At 34.5% G+C, this 21967-nt stretch overlaps 1 protein-coding gene across 23 annotated transcripts in view; it reads right to left on the bottom strand.

Annotated features, from left to right (window-relative positions):
- Positions 1-21967, bottom strand: part of LOC106875262 (kalirin) — a 549719-nt gene that overhangs the window by 332575 nt on the left and 195177 nt on the right. For 12 of the 23 annotated variants that reach the window (XM_052965684.2, XM_052965690.2, XM_052965687.2 and 9 more), the window contains 3 exons: positions 6797-6988; positions 2958-3127; positions 860-940 (listed from right to left, as the gene is read on the bottom strand). In XM_052965684.2, coding sequence (XP_052821644.1) covers positions 860-940; positions 2958-3127; positions 6797-6988 — 443 coding nt within the window. The remainder of the gene's footprint in view (positions 1-859; positions 941-2957; positions 3128-6796; positions 6989-21967) is intronic. The other 11 variants (XM_052965688.2, XM_089348005.1, XM_089347998.1 and 8 more) reach the window with 1 other exon arrangement.

The raw sequence follows: 21967 nt of genomic DNA, 5'->3' as shown, positions 1-21967 counted from the left end.
AAAACAAGTGTTGAACCAATAAAGCAGACAATGTTTTTCTATTAGACTTTTCTAATCAACACCATAAATATATTTACAATAAAATCACCAGAGAGATGATAACACATGATATCACTGCTAATAGTTACCAACTACAGACTGCAACTATCTGCTTTATTGACTGTCAGTGGGATATTTCACATTCGGAAACAATAAAGTCTTTAATGTATGGTTAACATTTCAAGGGCAGTTTTAGTATTATTACTTTAATATGGGAAGCATAAAAGGCATTCAGATTTTTAAATTGCTAAATCTAGATTAGCCCAGCTAAAACTAGCAATAGTTAAAATGGAGTAAAAATTAATAATGCAAGAAGGACAAAAGTTCACCATGCAAGAAAATTCCTGGGTGCATTTGAAAAATGTTTGAAATGCTTAACTGAAGATATTATATAACCATTTCAAGCAGTAACACCTTTCAAGGAGTTTGATAGATCTCTAGAAATGCATAAAAATAATTCTTTAAAAGAAAAAAAAAACTGAAAGAATTATTTCTACCAAAGATATCAAGCACTGAACATTTGGCCCTTTACCATAAGTATCTAAGAGGAGGACATTCAAAGAGGTGTTTCTAGAGTTTGAAAAAGGGGTAAAAGAAAGCGAAAAATAGCAACTTTGAACTACGTAAGATTGTTTTGAAAGAAACTGAAGAGCTGTTTAGGCAGTTGGAGGTAGAAATAGGCATTGGAATAGAGGCTCACTCAAGGAATATGCAGGTAGACTTAAGTTCAGATGACCAGCAGTGGGGGGCAAAGAAGAATCAGGCCTGACCCAGAGTGTACAAGACTATCTCAGTATGTACTTGGTGCAGTCCTACTAACCCTTTGTGCATTGTGGAAGTAACATCAATTCGCTGGTGGCGCAAGTGACAGCACTGGCTGCACCCAACAAGCCGCTGAAGTCTGTTGGAAATATGAGCACAGGAAACATAATAGCAACAACGCATGCAACACAGTAATAACAAGCTAAACTGTTGTAATTAAACAATTTGATTTATTTCATTTTTATGTTTTGTAATTTGTTTAAAAATCAAGATGAAATTAAAAAAAAAAATGCAACAATATTGACAACATGCAGTTATTACAACAATTAAATTCCAATAATATATATTTTTCTTTAAAAAGAGAAACTCTACTTATAAAGTTTAAAATTAATATTCCTTCTCCTAAATATTCATTTTTACACTTGATTAAAAATTGCATTTTTACTCCATATAATATAAATCTACAACATATTTAGGTAATGAAATTATTTTTGCTGTTCTATCAAAATGTCTCTTCTAACATGAAAAAAAGAAAAAAAATCCTGATGATGTTGGCAAGGGTCCTATTGCTATATTGGATGTTGAAGTGATTGATTTTCTATTTAAAACTAAAACTTAGGCCTCAGCAGAACTTATGAATTTACCAAACATAACAGAAGTTTAAATTGCTAAATACTAAACATATCTTTAACAGCATTGGTTCCAAAATTCAAAGAAACCTTGAAGATGAGTTTCTTCATTGGCATCCTAAACTGCTTTAAACCTTTAACATCCAGATTACTTTGTTGAATGTAATGCTTATTCATTTACATTGTTTTGAATTCATCATACTTCATCTCACAGCTTTAAAATTTCAATGATGTGATAATATTTCTTTAGAATGACATCATTGTGTAGGTATAAAAAGCTGGATCTGGCTGGTTTGAACATAAAATAAGTAAAATATTTCGGCTGAGTATAGCCAGTTTAAATGCTGAAGAGTTCCTTAAATGTTGCTTTACCTAATTAGATGAACTAATATTAAACGAAAATCTTGTACAAAATAAAAATACACTGTTAAACAGCTGACATGCTGGATTAAATAAACCGTAAATAACCATGCAATGATTGACAACAATTAGACACATTGATAAAAACAACATGCATTAATGTTTACACAGTGGAAGACAAAGAACTCTAGACATGTTTATCTATACATATGAACTGAAACAAGGAACTGGAACCATTATGTTTCAGTAAATAATTTCCATGAAATTGACATTTTTAAAAAATTCTAAACAACCAAATTTTTTCTAATAAAAATCAGAAAACAAATTTACAAGGATTTTTAAATTAAAAACAAAGTAAATTGTATAAAAATATATATAATTTACATTATTTTAGGACAAAAATAATAATTGATGGTAAATGGATAAAACATATATGTGTATATATGAGTATTATATAAATTTTATATTTGCCCAGGACATCTAAATACTGCTTTATATATTTATATATAAAAGCAAGACAGTTGCAGCATAGCTCCACATTTTTCTAGCTCAACTTTTGAATATCAGAGAAATCTATGAAACTGGTTACGTCTTTAAATATTAAAAAATTAAAAATCTAAATGTATCCCTGTGCATTTTCAACTCCTAATAAATAAATATATATCAAGGTGGTTGAATGTTTTGTCAAAGCCCAGTGATCTAGTCTGCATTGTTAATGAATCAACTAAATATTGAGATAAATTTACTCTGAATATTTCTTGTAACTTCACCTGTTCCATCAAACATTAACTGCTTTTAAAACTACTATTCCAGAATGTTTAATGACTGCATAATTGGCTTGTTAGTTTTGTGTGTGTGTATGTGTGTACACGTGTGACTAAACAGTTTGTATTACATTAGAATTCTTCAGCTATATCACCATTGTATGTAGTATAATTAGAGAATTGTGATAAAATACAAACATCTTTTTGATTGGTTCGTCAGTGTTACACTTGTAAAGGTACGTGGGGGGGGGGAATAAAGAATCTGTTTCATACCTACTAATTTTGCAGTATTGATTAATAATTGGTATCTAACAACCGAATCTCATAAATCTATTTCGTATTTAGTTTGTTGTAATGAAGGTAATAAAAATCATAAAACAAAAATTTTGAGCGTAAGGCTTACCTTATCCGTTCAAGTAAACTTTCTCCTTCTCTGACCGTACTAATAGCTGCTTCAATAGTTGTCTCCCTTTGATCATTGAACTGTGTTACTAAGTGCTCTGCTCCTTCCACTGTATCAGCTATTTCTGAACTTTGCAGTTCTTGTTGCAATTCTTCTAGCCAAGATGTTAACTAAAATAGATATGATAAATTGGTCAATTGGAGGGCTTTTTTTTACCCAAATTTTCTGCATGTGTGTGTGTGTGTGTTTCATTAGATATACAATACATTAAAACAATGAAGAACATAAATCATGATTTTCGCAGAAATTTTAACACAAAAATCCATCAAATTTCATTTATTCTTTTACTTCAGCCTTGTAGATCTCTAATATTCTGTAAGACAAATGCAGAGCATTTCCACATTATGCACAGCATTTGTCTTGAGAAATATTAACAGATTTCCGTTTTATATATATATATATATATATATATATATATATATACACACACACATATATATAAAACAAAATAGGAAGATGGAAAATTTTTTGATATTATTCACCATTACACATGTTTCATTTGCTAATAGGAATCTAGAAATCACGAATTTGTATATGTTGGATAAACAAGTAAGAAACTTCCCATTAGAAATTCTTCACATCAATACATACTGGACTATAATACTGGAATAAGCAGATGTGCTTCAAGAGGATACAGTTTGGACTTTACCCAACCTATATAATCTCTCTCAAAAACGCACAGACAGGTACGCACACACACGCGCACACACACACACACACACACACACACACACACAAATTCAAGGCCATATACTTAGACGCAAACTTTCCACAACAGTAATTGACATTTAAGAACAACTACCTATTAGCCATGTTTCCATAAACCTTACAACCAACCGCAGTTGTACAGAAGAATCAATAAACTCAATATTTCCTCGTGTATTTTACAGCAGGACTGACCCAGGTTGCAAGGTAAAAGCTTCTTTGTGTAATAACATGTACAATAAACATAACTGAAGTCAATTAAGTTAAATTGCTATTTGATCACCTGTAGTTAACAACACCAATCAGATAAGGTGGTCACATTTAAACTTGTACTTCATACCTATTTTCTCTGTGATGAAAGAAGGTAGAGCCATAATTATTTAACAGACTTTAGTAATCTGAAGTAAATGAAATCATAATGAGCATTTTAAAAAGACAGATTTCATTAAGGTGGAGAAGAAAAGTAAATGTTAATACACTTAATTATAACATCACCACCTCTAACTGACTGACATGTTGGTAACATGATTCACTAGGTTTTATTTCTAGATCTGTATGACATTCTCAGGACTAACTAACTCCCAACACTATCACAAGAATGTAGTCAGTATTTATTTGTAAGAAGCCAAGAAAATGTGTCAGTGGGTTGGCAAGTGATTCCAAATCACTATAAAAAAAAGTGGTATTCCATCAGTTATGACAACTGCAAATAAGTACCATAGGACAGAATAGCACTCTACTCTAAGCAGAAACACTGCCAAATTCAAAAGTATTTAATTTGCAGAGCAAAGTTCAAATCCTCCTGTAGATATATAACTTGGAGAAGGATGTAGGATGCATGAAGGTACATTAACCTACAATATGCATACTAGTTAGCTTTACAACAAACTGTCTAAAATTCAACACCCTAAATTCTAGGATTTTCTTCGGTTGCAAAAAGGTTAAAAAGCTTTGATTCCACCAACAGAGTTTTAAGTATCCTTTACAAAGATAACTTAACAACCTGCCCAGAAAGCTGTAAATTGATATATGAAGAGGTACAGTACACTGTTTTAGGCAGCAAGTAAAACCATTGGAGGGCTTCATTGGTTTACAACGTGGAAATCACATGTAAAGTTATTCTATCCAGGAAAAGTGTTTAAGGTCACAAATATTGGAAGAAATAACACAGCAGTGTGGTAACTTCTAATAATGGTGAAAATTTGATGAAAAATTCCAGTATACAATAAGTGCTAAAGTTGTGGAGAGGCAAGGTCATTAAGACTTGGATAAATACATTTAGGTATTTAATCATGGCCTTTTACATTCTAAGTTCAAACCCTGTTACAGTTAATTTTATCCTTTAATTGACTGAACCCTTCTTTTCATCCACAATTTGTGGCTCTGTACCAATGTTAGAAATTAATATTATTTACTCTGAAGATCTCCAGTTCGTCACTTATACCTGAAGCCTCTCAAAACAAGTTGTTTGCTTAGTGATACTTTCAAAATCATCTAGATTATTTAACCAACAGGCAAATCTCCTTTAAATTGCAAACCCTATCATCTTCAAAAAAATAAAGAGGATGCCTAAGATAATGTAGTTGTGGATACTCCTAAAAAGATTAGGTGGTTATATCTGTAATACTATGATCCTAAGTTTGTCAATCAGTTTAACCTGGATTAAACAGCTAATAAATGTAATTTTAACTCCTTTAAAACATACATTTATTGTCAGTAATACATACCTCATGTTTGGAGACCACCTTACTACAATTTAAAATTAATTTTCTAGTTATGAATATTCCCATCTTTGATTACTCGGGTATCTTTGGAATTAGAGAAGTACATGCATTATGTAGTCTCAGAAAGTTAACTAGAAGAGTATGGCTACTTTATCAGAGATGAACTACTGTTGTCTGTGATTTTATTTATCAGAGTACTAATACAATATAAGCTATGACTAAATAAATATATGATCATAGACTTATGCATTTAGTCATACTGTGATATTTAGGTCTTATGAGGGCCTTTTCAGTAGCTTGAAATAAACTTTTTGGTCTTGTTATTTAACAAAACCATCAAGATTCACTTACCTTACTTTCCCAAAATGCTGTGTGAGAGCAGCAGAATACTACTTATTAAAATGTAAATAACACTGCACCAGATACAACTCATTTACATAATGGTACATGGTCTCTTTTATTCTTGATGGAATTTCAACAAGAGAATAAAGGTAATAGATAATGATGCTTGATCAAAGAGTTTATAGTGTTACTACCATTTAGCTGTCTCAACATTCTTTATAGAATTTGGTTCATTTTATTAAATTCTAAAATTAATTCTATCACAAGAAGAAAATTTAGAAAACAAGAAGAGTTAAGCAGAGTAAAATTGTGTTATTTTTATATACTGCAATACAAATTAAGTGGAAAATATTTGACTTGACTTGGAAACAGGAAAAACATAATAAAACAGTTGACATGATTAAAATATTAACATGCAACAAGTCACATAGTAAACACTGCGACTCCATTTCCAAATACATGGGTGTGAGGATGAGGTACAGTGAGAGTGTAGCTGTGTACACAGGCATCAGAATATGTAGAACTAAAAAAGGCACTAATTGAAAATTAAAATAACTTCAACTTTTTTTTATCATAAAAGTAATACACACTCTGAGTGCTTCAATTCTTTTGGGTCTTTTTTTAAATAATCAGTCAGAAAGATTAAGTAAAATAATTTTTTTTGTTATTAAGCTAGCATGATTGCAATACAACAAAAGGTTCTTATATAAGATTAAGAAAATGTAGCTTAAATAAGAATGCAGTTATGTATCATGGAATCAAAGGTGATTCCAGGTAGATTGGTACCAAAAGAGTTAAAGATGTGAATGCTCATTTACCATTAACTCTTCTAATTACATTTGAATATTCTTTTACAACTAGAAATGGGAGTGGTTATTTTTAATTTTTTTAATTTCTGTTATTCTTTCTGAGGTGGAGAAGGTTCTTAATAGAAAGAGAAGGTTTGTGTGTGAGAGGAGGAGGAAACTTGACTAATTGATATGTAATATGCAAAATGATCATATTTACCTCATGAACATGTGTATAAAATGAGACAGTCATATCAAGTATAGCCCTTCTCCTTTCCAGAGCAGTGATGAAATCATGCATGCGCTCTTCAAGTTCCTGGGCTTCACTGTATATTTCCTTGGGATCACATTCACCAGTTTGAGCAAGTTCATCAGCAGCAGCTAGTAGTTTATCAGCATTTGTTATTGTGTTCTGAAATCAATCAATGAATTATAAGTAATAATTAAACTTGTGATCATCATCATTTCTTCAACATCAGCTTTTCTACAGGATCCAAAAATAAAAGCCGATATTGGTTATATAAAACTATTAAATAAAGAACAAAATTGTACAATCAAGATTATGACAAGTTTGTATCAAATAGTCCAAGAAACTTTATAAATGTTTATAATAACAACAAAAACTAACAAAATTAGAAAAATATGAATTCATTAGTTAATTGTTGATTAGAGAAAGTATTCTGTTCAAGAAAAAAAAAACCCCTACTTTACCTAATTATGGCATAATTACACACCCAAACTAAATTGGATGTGAGAAAACATTACTGGACAAGTATGTAGTAGATGTGTCAAGTTTAAATAGACTTTCTATAACAAGAACAGCAACAACAATAATGGTATCATCTAAAATAGGAACAGTAATTTCACTGGGTTGATATGTAATTGAAGTAAAGCAGAAAAGAAAATGAGTTCAAATTTCCAGCAGAAATCTCATTTTACACATTTCCTTGAATAAAAATAAGGAACTGAAGCTGAAATATCATATAAAATGTGCATGTCAACAATTTATGGCCTATAGAGAAATGGGTGTGGCTTCTCCTGAGTATTATTTATAGGGAGTTCATGAGAGAAGAAACAATGCTTTAAACTTGGAAACCCACTGTTACTTTATTTACATTCTGCATAAAACTGAATGCGTTTCTATGTATATACACATAGAGATCAGAGTTTTTATATGCACTGTTATTTTATATCATAGGTTAAATGACATCCTTAACGCTTTAGCATTTAAATCAGCCACATCCAGCAAAAATATTCTACCTGCTTTATGTTCAAACTGACCAAATCAGGCCTTTCGCACCTACTCTACAATATCATTCTAAAACTAAACTACCACAGCATCAAAATCTCAAAGTTATAAGATAATTCATGATAAATTCAAAACAATGTGAATAAATAAGCATTACATTTAAGAGAATGCTAAAGGGTTAAACTCAAATTGGCAAGTCACTGAAGCAGGTGTGTGTTTTTCTTGAAGACAATAACTTATAGATATTCAAGTTAAACATCAACCATATCAACAGAATCAGCCTGTGAGTATTTTTGATTAACTTATTACAATAACATATGACTTGAGATGTTTTCTATAGCCTGAAGAATTAGTATCTACATTTACATGTAGATAAAAGGATAAGTCTACAAGGTAGTTGTAACATTCTTAAATGATGTAGAAACCGGACTATGCACCATAGGTATCAACAAACATTAATGGCTCAACCATCCATGCATCAGAATTACTACAACATAACTTGACAGAACAATCAAATCTAAGTGGTGTTGAATATGACAATACAAGGAGTATTGGGATCAGCAAATTGTTATAGTTTCAAATAATATGTAATTCACAGGAGTGCTAAGGCACCATTTTAGACTAAGTACAAATTTAATGAAGATATTCTGCAAAAGTTTCCTGTTGCGCCTGACATCCTCACTGAAACAGAAGAATATACTTCATTGTTATTCTTCTCTCCACACTCACTCAATTTTCTTTCCAGTCAGCTCCCTACTGTTTGTTTTTGTTTTTGTCTTTTTACATTGTAGGATTACTTCAGGTAAGGTGCTCTACATAAGTTCAGCTAATGAGACCAGATGAGCTTGTCCACTGTTTTCCTGCACCATCATTCAAAAGAAACATTAATGGCATGAACCTCAAAGGTCTCAGTGAAACTGGATACAGAGTCTTTGTTTAGACCAAACCTATGACAAAAAAAGAAAGTAAACTAAAAATATCATTGTTGTATATTCACCAGTCAGCTCTGGCTGAACTGATCAATAATCGATGGTATTTCAGCTGAAAACCATCTTTTTAGCTCATGTAAATCTACATTATCCAATGTATTCTTTCCTCAAGATTGTAATATATAATATGAGAAAAATTTAGTTGCTATATCACACATGTTGAGCAGACATGTAGCTGTGTATCTATTGGACCAGGTTCCTTCTTTGGATATCTATAATTATATATGCTGTAATAGATATAAGAAAGAGACTCATTCATTTACTGGTCTCAATCAGAATGAATAAAAAAGCAAAAAACTTTTTAACAATCCAATAGGGGAACCTCTTATACAGTCACTTAAACCTGTGAGAAATAGTGGCAAATTCTCCCTCAAATCACACCCTGTTGACTTAAAGAAAGGTGGAGCACAATGAATGATGTAATCCTAGATACACTACATCCAGGAGAAAGAGGAGATAAGGCCTTCTGAATTAAGGTTGAATTGAAGCTAAATGACAACCAGGAAGCTCTCAACAGTGTACCTGAAAGATACTTCATAGTTTATCAATTTGACATGATTATACATATTTTACAAAAACTAATTCAACAACTATTAGTTCTAATTACAATAATGAAGTTGTCTGCAGAAATTAAAATTAAGTTAATAAATGTTTTGCCACAACTAATTTGCAGTAATATCTCTGTTTTCTTTTAACAATGACACTGCAGTAAATTTGCTAAACTACTAACCACGAGGTCACCAGTTCACACATAGCAATCATCATTATCATATACCCTTGGATTTCAGTCAACTCACTTTCCCAACTTCTTGGTTGGGTGCTTATCAGCAGGAAGGGTACTCAGCTGTAATAACATCACCTCTACCCACCCTGATGACAAAAAGGAAAACTTTGTGCTCTCTCTCTCTCACACACACACACACACACACCCAGAGCAATTATGATGATGAGGATTTCTCAATTACAAAGATTTAGAAAAATGGAGAAGGAAGAAATTTAAAGGAATGATGTCTTTGCTGACAAAACCAGTGCACATTATTCTGATATGGAATGAAGTTTACCACCATACAAGAATGACTGCTAATTATTATTAACATTATAATTATTTTATGCTGTAGTATTGCACTACATTTTCAGCAAGCCAAGCAAATACACTCCAACATTTTTTTAAAAAACATTGGTTAAGTGGCTCTAATTAAAGGAAATTATCATTATCATCATCATTTAATTATTAGTGCATGCTATCATTTTAAAATTACGCCTGCACTCTCTTGGGTGTGTACTTTTTTTTTTTTAAATATGTGGTTAATAGTGTGCATAAGATGAGTATACTGCCATGTAGTAATTTATCATTTATTATTACTATTATTATTATTATTATTATTACTACTATTATCATCATCACAGCTGTTCTTTCGTTGCTTTCTTTTCCCTTCAATACTTGGTATATGCAGGTCTCTGAGCCAACAAGTGTTCTTCTCAATATTCTGTTCCAAGCAAAACAGTCTTTTGGAAATATTCCAGATATATAAACCTATTTATCATCATTATTATTATAATCATTATAATTAAAGAAATAATAATAAAAAATTATTATTACTAATTAAAAAGAAAAAAATATTAATAGCAATATAATTAACAGCAGAATACCAGGTTAAATCTTGAGTAGTATTTAGTTACATCTCTTTAGATTCTCAGTTCAAATTTTACCCTAGGTTAACTTAGTCTCCCTACTAGGGGTCAATAAAATAATATAAGTAAATATTACTCATATTTGTTTCAAACAACTATACTTTGTCTCTGCGTGTATGCATAATAAATTATTGGTTTCAAATTTTGGCACACAGCCAGCAATTTCAGGGGATAGAGTATGTTGATTACATTGACCCCAGTGCTCAACTCGTACTTATTTTATCAACCCTGAAAGGATGAAAGGCAATGTTGACCTCAGCAGAATTTGAACACCAGTATAATTAGATTGTTATTGTAATTAGTAAGGCAGTGAGCTGACAGAATCATTAGCATGCTGGGCAAAATGCTTTGCAGCATTTTGTCTGTCTTTACATTTTGTGTTCAAATTCTGCCAAGGTTGACTTTGTCTTTCATCGTATCAAGGTTGATAAATTAAGTACCAGTCAAGCACTAGGGTCAATCTGATTATTCCTTTCCCTTAAATTTCAGGCCTTGTGCCTATAGTATTATTATTATTGTTATTATTATTAATTTGACCTATGTGTTCCACCCACACGTAACAAGAAAACTTTTCACACATCCTACCCCAACAAACCAATCTACATCTCTTCTCTTCCTCACATTTCCTCCTTCATACACTAAGCCTACCTCTCACTCTCCAATCCTCTTCTCATGGCCCTGTTCCTCTGTATTATTGCTATCCGGTAGCCCCACTGACTCTATATATACCCAGGTTTACGCCACCCTTGCCCTCCACACTCTCTAATCATGCTTCCTCACAATATCCTGCCACTTATATTATGATATTTGAACCTCAAGGGTATGCCCTGGCACTTGTCACCATCTATGTCTCTCTCTTCCTTTACTCCACCATCCCATTTATATTCTGATCCCCATCCCTTTTGAGAATACCCAACACTTTGCCACCATCTCTAGTTTCCCACTTTCTCTCTCCTTTCCCTGCACTTCCCTCAGGTTGGGTAATCATGCATTTCCTTTGCAGCAGCGCACCTGTTTGTCTTCATTCCTGAGCTCTCTCTCTCTCTCCCTCCCCAGCCTGGTAACCTTGTACCTCCTCTACAGTAAGACACCTGTTTCTGTCTCTTTAACTCACTATAACCTTTCATCATCTGACACTAGATCATCTCCTCCAATACCCACTGCCCTCTCAAAAGAGATTTTTCTTTTCTTGCAAGTACTTGGTGACTCAGTCCACACTGTAAAGTGGTTGGTGTTTAGAAAGGCATCCAGTTGTAAAAACCTTGCCAAAACTGACCTCGCCTGTGCTTGTGCCACATAAAAAGCATTATGGCCACTCTACTGAGTGGTTGGTGTTAAAAAAGGGCATCCAGCTATAAAAATCCTGCCAAAACAGTTGCAAAAGTTTGGTGCAGGTTTCTGTCTGGCTGGCTCCTGTCAAACCGTCCCACCCATGCCAGCATGGAAGATGGACATTAAGTGATGATGATGAATTAATCGATTAACTAATTAAGCATTATGGATTGGTAGAATCAGTGGAATATCTGATACCCTTCAGTATTTAGATGTGTAACTTTATGTTCTGATTTCAAATCCTGCAAAGGTTGACATTTCGGCTTTCTGAGATAGATTAAATAAGCACCAGTTATGTAGTGGAGCCAATTTAATTTTCTACACTCATCACCCACATTGTGCCTAGTTTAAAATTTTATAGTTAATTAATTTGATGTTAAAACTGTCAGAATAAGGGACTAAATGTAAAGACCAGCTGATGTATCATGTGACTGACAGACTAGATGAGGAAAGAAAATGTTATCCTGTTTATTATATATTAATGATATCCTGGGTTAGCATAAAGAAAATATTGCTGATCCATTCTCAACAAATGGGAAAGTAATGACTCCATAAATGGAGTCAAAGAAAAATTAAGATAAATTTGTAGAGTATTTTCAAATAGTCATAGACAAGGGATAAAATTTTACCAATTGTAGAAGGTATCCAAGAAAAGTTTTGATTTGATAATTATACATGTCAGTGAACACTCATTCACACACATAACCACTGACAGAGGGTTCAGCAAAATATCAGCCAAATCTCCCTTTAATCATACCTTGCTGCCTTTAAGAAAAGGTAGAGCACATTGACTAATGTAGTTTTAGAAACACTGTCCAAATAAAAGGTGAAATAGTCATGACGAGAACACTTTCAATTGTAGGTCTACTGGAACATTGATGAGCAAGTGCAGTTATATATGATTGAGCAGAAGTAGGATCAAATTGTTTTATCATCTCTATCTCTTCTGCTACTCATTAACAATCTTGTTACTTTATGTGACAACACTTAAATTCACTAATCCCACTGACACTCTTTGTTTCAATGCTTTATACACCTGCCTAAACCCTGCCCAATCCAGAACCAAAATTTCTGCATACTGGAATTTCTGTTCAACTACTAACTTACAGTAGTTGAAACTTGAATATTATCAGTAGTATTCTCTCCCAATTATCCCCTACTGCAACTAAGACAGGAGGTTTTACAAGATCCTACTAGAAATAACATGCAAATCTCTTGGGATAATATAATCCTAGCTACTTTATGTATGAAAAACAATTATGGAATAATCATGACCAAAACATTTTTAATTACAGGACTGCTGGATTAAGGCTTATCTGGGGTTAAACAGCAACTACACACACACACACACACACACACACACACACACACACAGCAGCAGCAGCAGCAGGGTATGAAGATAAATTTCCAAGAGAATTTTATACATATTTATTTCTAATTGAAGAATTGAATATAACTGAATAATTTACTGAGAGTAGCTTTCAAATAAACTCATGGCAATATATTGCATTGAATTTCTCACTTGAAATATATATTTGCATGACTAATGTAGTGGGGAGTACTATCTTCTTTGCTTGTACTGGCTACATTATTACTATTATCAAAGCAGTGAGCTGGCAGAACCGTAAGCATGTTGGGCAAAATGCTTAGTGGCATTTCATCCATCTTTACATTCTGAGTTCAAATTCTGTCATGGTTGGGTTTACCTTCCATCCTTACAGGGTCGATAAAATAAGTACCAGTTGAGGACTGGAGTCGATGTAATTGACCTACCCCTGCCTCTAAAGTTGCTGGCTTCGTGCCAACATTTGAAATCATTAATAATAAAAATCCTTTCTACTATAGGTACAAGGCCTGAAATTTGGGGGAGAGGCCTAGTTGATTACATCAACCCCAGTGCATCACTGGTACTTACTTTATTGACCCTGAAAGGATGAAAGGCCAAGTCGACCCTGGCAGAATTTGAATTCAGAACATAAGGACAGACGAAATACCACTAAGTGTTTTTGTCTGGCGCACTAATGATTCTGTCAGCTCACCACCTGAAGAAGAAGAAGAAGGAGGAGGAGGAGGAGGAGGAGGAGGAGGAGAAGGAGAAGAAGAAGAAGAAGAAGAATGGTTTCAAATTTTGGCACAAGGCTAGCAATTTTTAGGAGGAGGGAGCAAGTTGATGACATCAACCTCAGTAATTGACTGGTACTTTATTTTATTGCCCCAAAAAGATGAAAGTCAAAGATGACCACAGTGAGAATTAAACACAGAATGTAAAGAATTGGAAGAAATGCCACTAAGTATTTTGCCTGATGTGTTGACAATTCTGTCAGCTCATCGACTTAATAACAATGATAATGTATATACTTCTTAAGCAATTAGAAAATCACTCTAAAACTAAGGGTGGGGTTTGGCTAGCAGGTGTTGAGACAAATTTTGTTTACAAAATTCAAATATAAGCAACTTTTCAAAAAAGGAAGATACAGATAAATCGCTTACATAAAGATAACATTTCAAATATGGTGTAAACTGATATTACACAGGATAAAAGAAATCTAACCACCACTGCCAACCATCCCCTTAAATGAAAAGAATCAACAAGGTGTCAGAGGTTTTCTAAAGAAATTTTTTTACATTCAACAGATTTTCATTAAAGAGAAAAAGGAGGGGGTGGGTGGGTTAAAAACAATCTTCCACATTTCCACCATCTTCTATTCTACTAAGAAAGAATTTTTTTTTTTTGTTCTCTTCATCACCAACACCAACACCATCACAAACACAAACACTACCCCGTGCCTCCTTCTCCTCCCGCTATGTTTTGGGAATTCTAAAGCAAACTGGAAACTACGAAAAAAAGGAGGAAGTTGTGGAGTGATGTATGAAAAGAAGATGACAGTTAAGGAGTAGGAGGATCAACAGCGGAGAGAAAACATAAGAGTGAATTCAACAAGCAGATCTGTTTGAAGGAAGCTAACCCAATTATTCTTGACTACTCAAGTCAACAACTGTGTGATTCATGAATTGGGATCATTCTAACAAACCAGAAATCAATCCCCACCCATAAGCCAGAAATCAATCCCCACCCACCAAGCCTTCACTCAACCCCCAACCATTACTACACTCACCACCATCTGCTAACTGTACTGTAGTGACTACAAAGCAAAGAGAATTAAGGGAAACAGAGAGCCCCATTTTTTCCATGATGCATAACTATGTCTCATCTTCACAGGAAGTGATGCATTATCAGGCATAAATGGTTCATTTAAGAGGGTGATGATGGTAAAATGATGGCGGGGTTAGTATTGGGAGAGGAGGAAGGAGGGAGGGAAGGGAGGGAGAGTTTGCAGAAGAGATCAATATTGTAAAACTGAGTGCTGGGGCTTGCAGAGAATATCACTGAGGTTGGGTTGCTCTTTAACAAAGTAAAATGCCAACATCACCTAAGTCCATTTCATTGTGGGATAGAGAAGAGTTAATTTGAGTATATTTCAATTCTGACTAATCAACCATTAGTAAAAAGTAGTAGTAGTAGTAGTAGTAGTAGTAATAGTATTAATGATGATAGCAACATTATTAGGAGATATAATTGTAGTAGTTGTAGCAGCAGCATTAATATCATCATTATTATTTAGTAGTAGTAGCAGCAGCAGCAGCAGCAGTGGTGGTAGTCACATTAATAATAATAGCAGTATTATTGGTAGTATTACACCCTTTAAAACTGCTAGTCTTGTGCCTAAATTAGAAACCAAATTATTATTAATAGTAATATACGTAATTAGTAGTGGTGATGATGATAATAGCTGTGGCACCAGTAATTGTGGTCGTAGTTGTTGTAGTTACAGTATTAGCAGCAGCAGAGTTATAACAATCACATAACCATGCAAACATTTTGAACCAAAGATTATCATCATCGCCACTACTACTACTACTACTACTACTAAGAGAAAGAAAAATAAAGAAAATACAATCCTTCCAAATTTGAAATAGGAAGAATTTGGAGCATGTGAACAGTAAAGGTTGTGCCTGTAATAATTGGTGCGTTGCGAACAGTAAGCCAAGATATATGCAAATGGTTGAAGGCGATTGAAACAGAATGCCCAGTAGAGCTCCTACAGAAAGTTTGCCTCTTAGGGATAGCAAGGATTATCAAGAGGGTTTTAAGCACTTGAAAGACTGCCAAAAGTGTGTGGATACTTAAGGTAACAGGTGGTAACCTACTACCACATAAATCCTACCAGGAATAAGACCAAAGCTGAGCTTTGCTTCTCTAATAATAAGCTTCAATTTTTACCATGAGGACAGCAATTTCGGGGGAGGGGATGAGTCGATTACATTGACCCCAGTGTTTAGCTGGTACTTATTTTATTGACCCCTAAAAGGGATGAAAGACGAAGTCGACCTCAGCAGAAATTGAACTCAGAATGTAAAGACAGATGAAATACCATGAACCATTTAGCCCAGCATGCTAATGAATCTGCTAACTCACCAGCTTCATCATTATCATCATCATTAAACATCCGCTTTCCATGCTGGCATGGGTTGGACGGTTTGGTCAAGTTTCTATAGCTGGATGCTCTTCCTAATGCCAACTACTCCAAGAGTGTAGTGGGTGTTTTTTACATGCCAATGACCTGACACTGGCATCGGCTGTGACTATGGTCTCACAGGTCTATGGTCTTGACAGGTCTACACAAGCACAGTATATCACCAAAGGTCTTGGTCCCCTATCACTGGCTCCACAAATGGTACTTTCACATGCCGGTCAGGTGGCACTGACATTGGCCATGACTATGATTTCACTCAGTTCAACAGGTCTTCACAAGCACAGCATATCATCCAATGGCTGAAGGGTGCTTTCAATGGGTCAGTTATGTAACACTGGCATTAGCCACAACTACGATCTCACTTGACTTGACATCACTGCCTCCCAACGTTTGAATGGTGCTTTTTATGTGCCACCGGCACAGGTACCAGTCAGACAGCACTGGCATCGGTCACAACTATGATTTCACGTGATTTGACAGTCTTCACAAGCACAGCATATTGCCCAACAATTGAAGAGTGCTTTTAACAGGTCAGTTATGCGACACTAATAATAATCCTTTCTATTATAGGTACAAAGCCTGAAATCTTGTGGGGAGGGGGAAAGTCGATGACATTGACCCCAGTACTTCACTGGTATTTTATATTATTGACTCTGAAAAGATGAAAGGCAAAGCTGACCTCAGCAGAGTTTGAACTCATTAAGTAATGAACCTGAAAAAAATATTACCAAGAATTTTTTTCTGATATTCTAAGACTTATTTCATCTTTTAACCTTACTAATAACTTTCTAGCAGAGGCACAAGGCCTGAAAGTTTTTTCTTATGAATTAATAATAATAATAATAATTACTACTACTACTATTACTAGCATGCTGGATAAAATGCTTAGCAGTTTTTGCCTGTCACTAAGTTCTGAGTTCTAATTCCGCTGAGGTTAACTTTGTCTTTCATCCTTTTGGGATTGATAAATTAAGTACCAAGTACTGGGGTGAATGTGATTGACTATCCCCCTCCCTTCAAATTCCAAGCCTTGTGCCTATAGCAGAAAGGATTATAATTGGCGATTGATTGGCAGAAATCATTAGAATATCAGACAAAATGTTTTACATTCGATCCAGTTCTTTATGTTCAAATCCCATTAAGGTTGACCTTTCTCTTTACAAGGATCAATAAAATTTAAAAAAAGAAAAAAAGGAAACCTAAGTACTGGAATTGATTTAATCAACTAACTCCTTCATGGTGTTGTGCTTGTGTTAGAAATCATTATTACTATTGATAATGTAAGTACCAGTCAAGTACTGGTGTCAATTTATCTGATACCATCAAAATAAAATACCTGACTGTTACAAATTTAGAAATTATTATCATTACTAAAGGGCAATAGAAGGTAAAATTGGTTGATTGTCAAACAAAATGTATTGTGATTCCAAGTTCAAATTCTGCTGAGGTTGACTTTCTTCACTTGATTTTGATACAAATAATGTACGAGTCAAGTACTGGGATCAACATAATTGTTTTCACATAATAGGCACAGGAGTGGCTGTGTGGTAAGTAGCTTGCTTACCAACCACATGGTTCCGGATTCATTCCCACTGCGTGGCACCTTGGGCAAGTGTCTTCTACTATAGCCTTGTGAGTGGATTTGGTACATGGAAACTGAAAGAAGCCCGTCATATATATACATATATGTATGTATATGTTTGTGTGTCTGTGTTTGTCCCCCCACCATTGCTTGACAACCGATGCTGGTGTGTTTACGTACCCGTAACTTAGCGGTTCGGCAAAAGAGACCGATAGAGTAAGTACTAGGCTTACAAAGAATAAGTCCTGGGGTCGATTTGTTCGACAAAAGGCGGTGTTCCAGCATAGCCACAGTCAAATAACTGAAACAAATAAAAGAATAATGTCTGGCCTTGTGCCTATGCTAGTTGTTGTTACTATTATTACTTTAATGTTATTAGAGATTTTTTTTTGGTCTATTTATCAATATGTCACTTTTGTTATTGCTGATCTTAGTCATTTCACTCAATATAACACCTCTTGTTGCTTTTTCCTTATTTTGCCTTGGTACTGTCCCTAACATTTCAAGCTCTTGAAAGAAATTAATAGCTATCATCATTTAACGTCTATTTTCTATGCTGGCATGAGTTGAATGGTTTGAGAGGAGCTGGCATGGTTGGGGTCCACACCAGGCTCCATTGCTTGTTCTAGCATGGTTTCTGTGGCTGGATGCCCTTCCTAATGCCAGCCACTTCACAGAGTGTACTGAGTGCTTTTTACATGGCACCAGCACCAATGCTTTTTATGTGGATCCAGCATTGCTATCAATTTTGCTGTGGTAGAAGGGTTTTCTGAGCTGGCAGAATCATTAGCTGGACAAAATGCTTGGTGGTATTTTGCTTGTCACTACATTCTGAGTTCAAATTCTGTCGAGGGCAACTTTGCCGTTCATCCTTTTGGGGTTGATAAATTAAGTACCAGTCAAGTATTGGGGTCAATGTAATCAACTAGTCCCCCCCACCACCACCACTCCGCAAAATTTCAGGCCTTGTGCCTTCAGTAGAAAGGATTATTATTATTACTACTACTACTACTACTACTACTACTACTACTACTAAGGCTGAGAACTGGCAGAATCATTAGCATGCCAAGCATATTGCTTAGTGGAATTTCATTCAAATTCCACAAGGTCAATTTTGAGGTCAATAAAATAAGTACCAGTTGAACACTTGGGTTGATGTAATCGACTTGCCCTCTTCTCAAAAATTGCTGGCCTTGTGCCAAAATTTGAAACTATTATTATTACTAGCATGCTGAATAAAATGCTTAGTGACATTTTGTCCATCTTTATGTTCTGAGTTCAAATTCTGCTGAGGTTGGCTTTGCCTTATCCTATCTGGATCAATAAAATAAGTGCTGGTTGAGCAGTGGCGTCAATATAATCGACTTCCCCTCTCCTTGAAATTGCTGGTTGTGTGCCAAAATTTGAAACCATCATCATCATTATTATTATTATTATTATTATTATTATAAATTAGGCTCTGAGCTAATGGGATTGTTAGAGTGTCAGAAAACTTATTTTCTTCAGACTCATTATAAACCAAGTTCAAATACCGCAAAGGTTGATTTTGCCTTTCATCCATTTGGAATTGATAAAATAAGTACCAGATGAGCATTGGGGTCAATATAATTGACTAGCTCCCTCCTAACAAAATTTCAGGTCTTGAACCTATGGTAGAAAGGATCATCATCATCATAATAATAATAATAAAGATGATGAGCTGGCAGAATCATTAACACACCAGACAAAATGCTTAGTGGCATTACATCCGTCTTTACAGTCGGAGTTCAAATTCCACCAACATTGATTTTTACCTTTCATCCCTTCAGAGTCGGTGAAATAAGTACTAGTTGACTATTGGGGTTGATGTAATTGACTAGTCCCCTACTCCAAAATTTCAGGCCTTGTGTCTATAGTAGAAAGGAATATTATCATTATGTATACCATTACAATTGTCATTACACTAAATTGCTTATTGCATATGGTTGTGCAACATCTGCAGTTCATGCTTAGCTTGATTTTGTTCTATAGGCTGACATCTAAAGGGAAAACAGGGAATCAGTTCCAAAAGGTTACAGAGCTAGAACAAAAACGTTTGAGAAAGTATTTTCTTTATTGTTGTTTAGCTTCTGATAATCTTGATTGATCAAGCACTTGCTTGCAGATATTGCATGTGATTCAGTGATCAATTGTTTTAGATTTCTGTCTACTCGAGGATCAGAAGTCTCTACATGGTGTTTTGACATGCTATAATGGTAACCAAATTTCCCTCACACCATACCTTAAAAATAAACGACACATAGCCAGTGCAGTCTTGTATACATTAAGTTCGAAAAGAAAATTTAAACAAATGAAGGAAAATTAAAGCAGAAAATACTTGCAGAGGAGTTTGCTGGGTAAGAAACATCAGAAAATAGTAGATGGGGTACACAATTTAGAAGAGGAGGAGGAGGGACAGAACAGCAGAAAAAGAAAACAGCATGTTTGTGGGCCACTGAATGGAGACACTGATTGGTCAATTACCTTAGCCTTAGAGTGTTTCTGCAGCAATAGCACTACTCCAGGCATTATGTAACCCACACTCCCAATAACTTCTACCTTAAGCTGTAACCCAACAGTGATAAACAAACCAAAACAAAACAAAATAAACAAACAAAAATATAAAACTTGCAAAATATAACCATCACTTTTCACCCTTGACTGATTAAAAAACAATCATGCTTCAATGGATTGACTTTAAATGAAGCGGAAGACTGGACTTTCTAAATATTATGCCTGGCCTTGGCATCCTGTTTAGGCAGTATTGTAAATATTGGCTATTTCATTGAAAGGAACCACAGTTTCAGTAATTATCTTTCTCTTTCTCTCTGTGTAAAGAAAACTAATGTAATAAAATTTTATTTTTGCTTTTAATTATTCAGGGTACAGAGTTTTCTTTTTATTATTAATATATATATATATGCTTAAGCTTAAGGAGCAGTGGTAATGACCTCTGCAAGCCTTCGAAAACTTGTGAGATCAGTTGATGTTTAGTAAGCTACAAAAAAAAAAAAAAAAAAAAAAACTGGAAGGAAGAGAAGTCCGTAAATAGTAGTGGTATGCACAAGCTAATTCAAGAGTAGAAACAGAAACAGCATCAATAGAATAGACAGAGAGGTGACAGGACATATATGGTAATGTGTTGATTAGTGAAATTTGGCAAATTGGATAGTTTTTAATTATCATTATTATTATTATTATGATCATTATTAAGGTGGCGAGCTGGCAGAATCATTAGCACACCGGATGAAATTCCGCCGGGGTCGACCTTTGCCTTTCATCCTTTTGGGGTTGATTAAACAAATACCAGTTACGCACTGGAGTCGATGTAATCAACTTAATCTCTTCCCCCAAATTTGAGGCATTGTGCTTCCAGTAGAAAGGATTATTATTATTATTATTTATTGAAAGGTTGGATTCTTGTATGTGCACTAGCAACAGAGTTATCTAGATGTAGGAGAGGAGGTGTGCTTTGGAGCTTTGTAGAAAACCACTACTTCATCATGATTCAGAAGAAAAGGCCCATCTTAGAGTTTTACCTATATCATGGATGGGGGTTCAGCAGAAAAGATCAAAATTTGTGAAACCAAGTATTTGTAGGGAATTTTCCAGTTTTTTGTTGTTGTTTTTTTTTTTTCAAGTGTTTGTTACCCAAAATTTGAGAAAGGAAAGTACAAGATTGTTTCTTTGGTATATGCAATAACTGTCTTGTGATTCTGTTGTGATTGTTATGGCCCTTTAGAGGATGTTTTTGAGATCTTTGTTCATGGCTGAGGTGTAGGGTTGAGAGAGATATTTCAGCTGTGTGAGTGGAGAATGACAACGAACAGGTTTGTTCATGTACAAAAAGAGAAGAATAGCATGTGTAACAAAAAGGAAGGACGTGAGGGGCACAACCAAACAACGAGGCACACAAAGACAAGGAACCCATAAATCAGATTGGCTACAAACTTCACACGCAAAGAGCAGTTAAACGCTTTGTTGATGTCAAGAG

This window comes from Octopus bimaculoides, chromosome 2, assembly GCF_046866305.1.
Source record: "Octopus bimaculoides isolate indiv1 chromosome 2, ASM4686630v1, whole genome shotgun sequence".
Taxonomy (NCBI): domain Eukaryota; kingdom Metazoa; phylum Mollusca; class Cephalopoda; order Octopoda; family Octopodidae; genus Octopus; species Octopus bimaculoides.
This window is presented reverse-complemented; position numbering and strand designations above follow the sequence as displayed.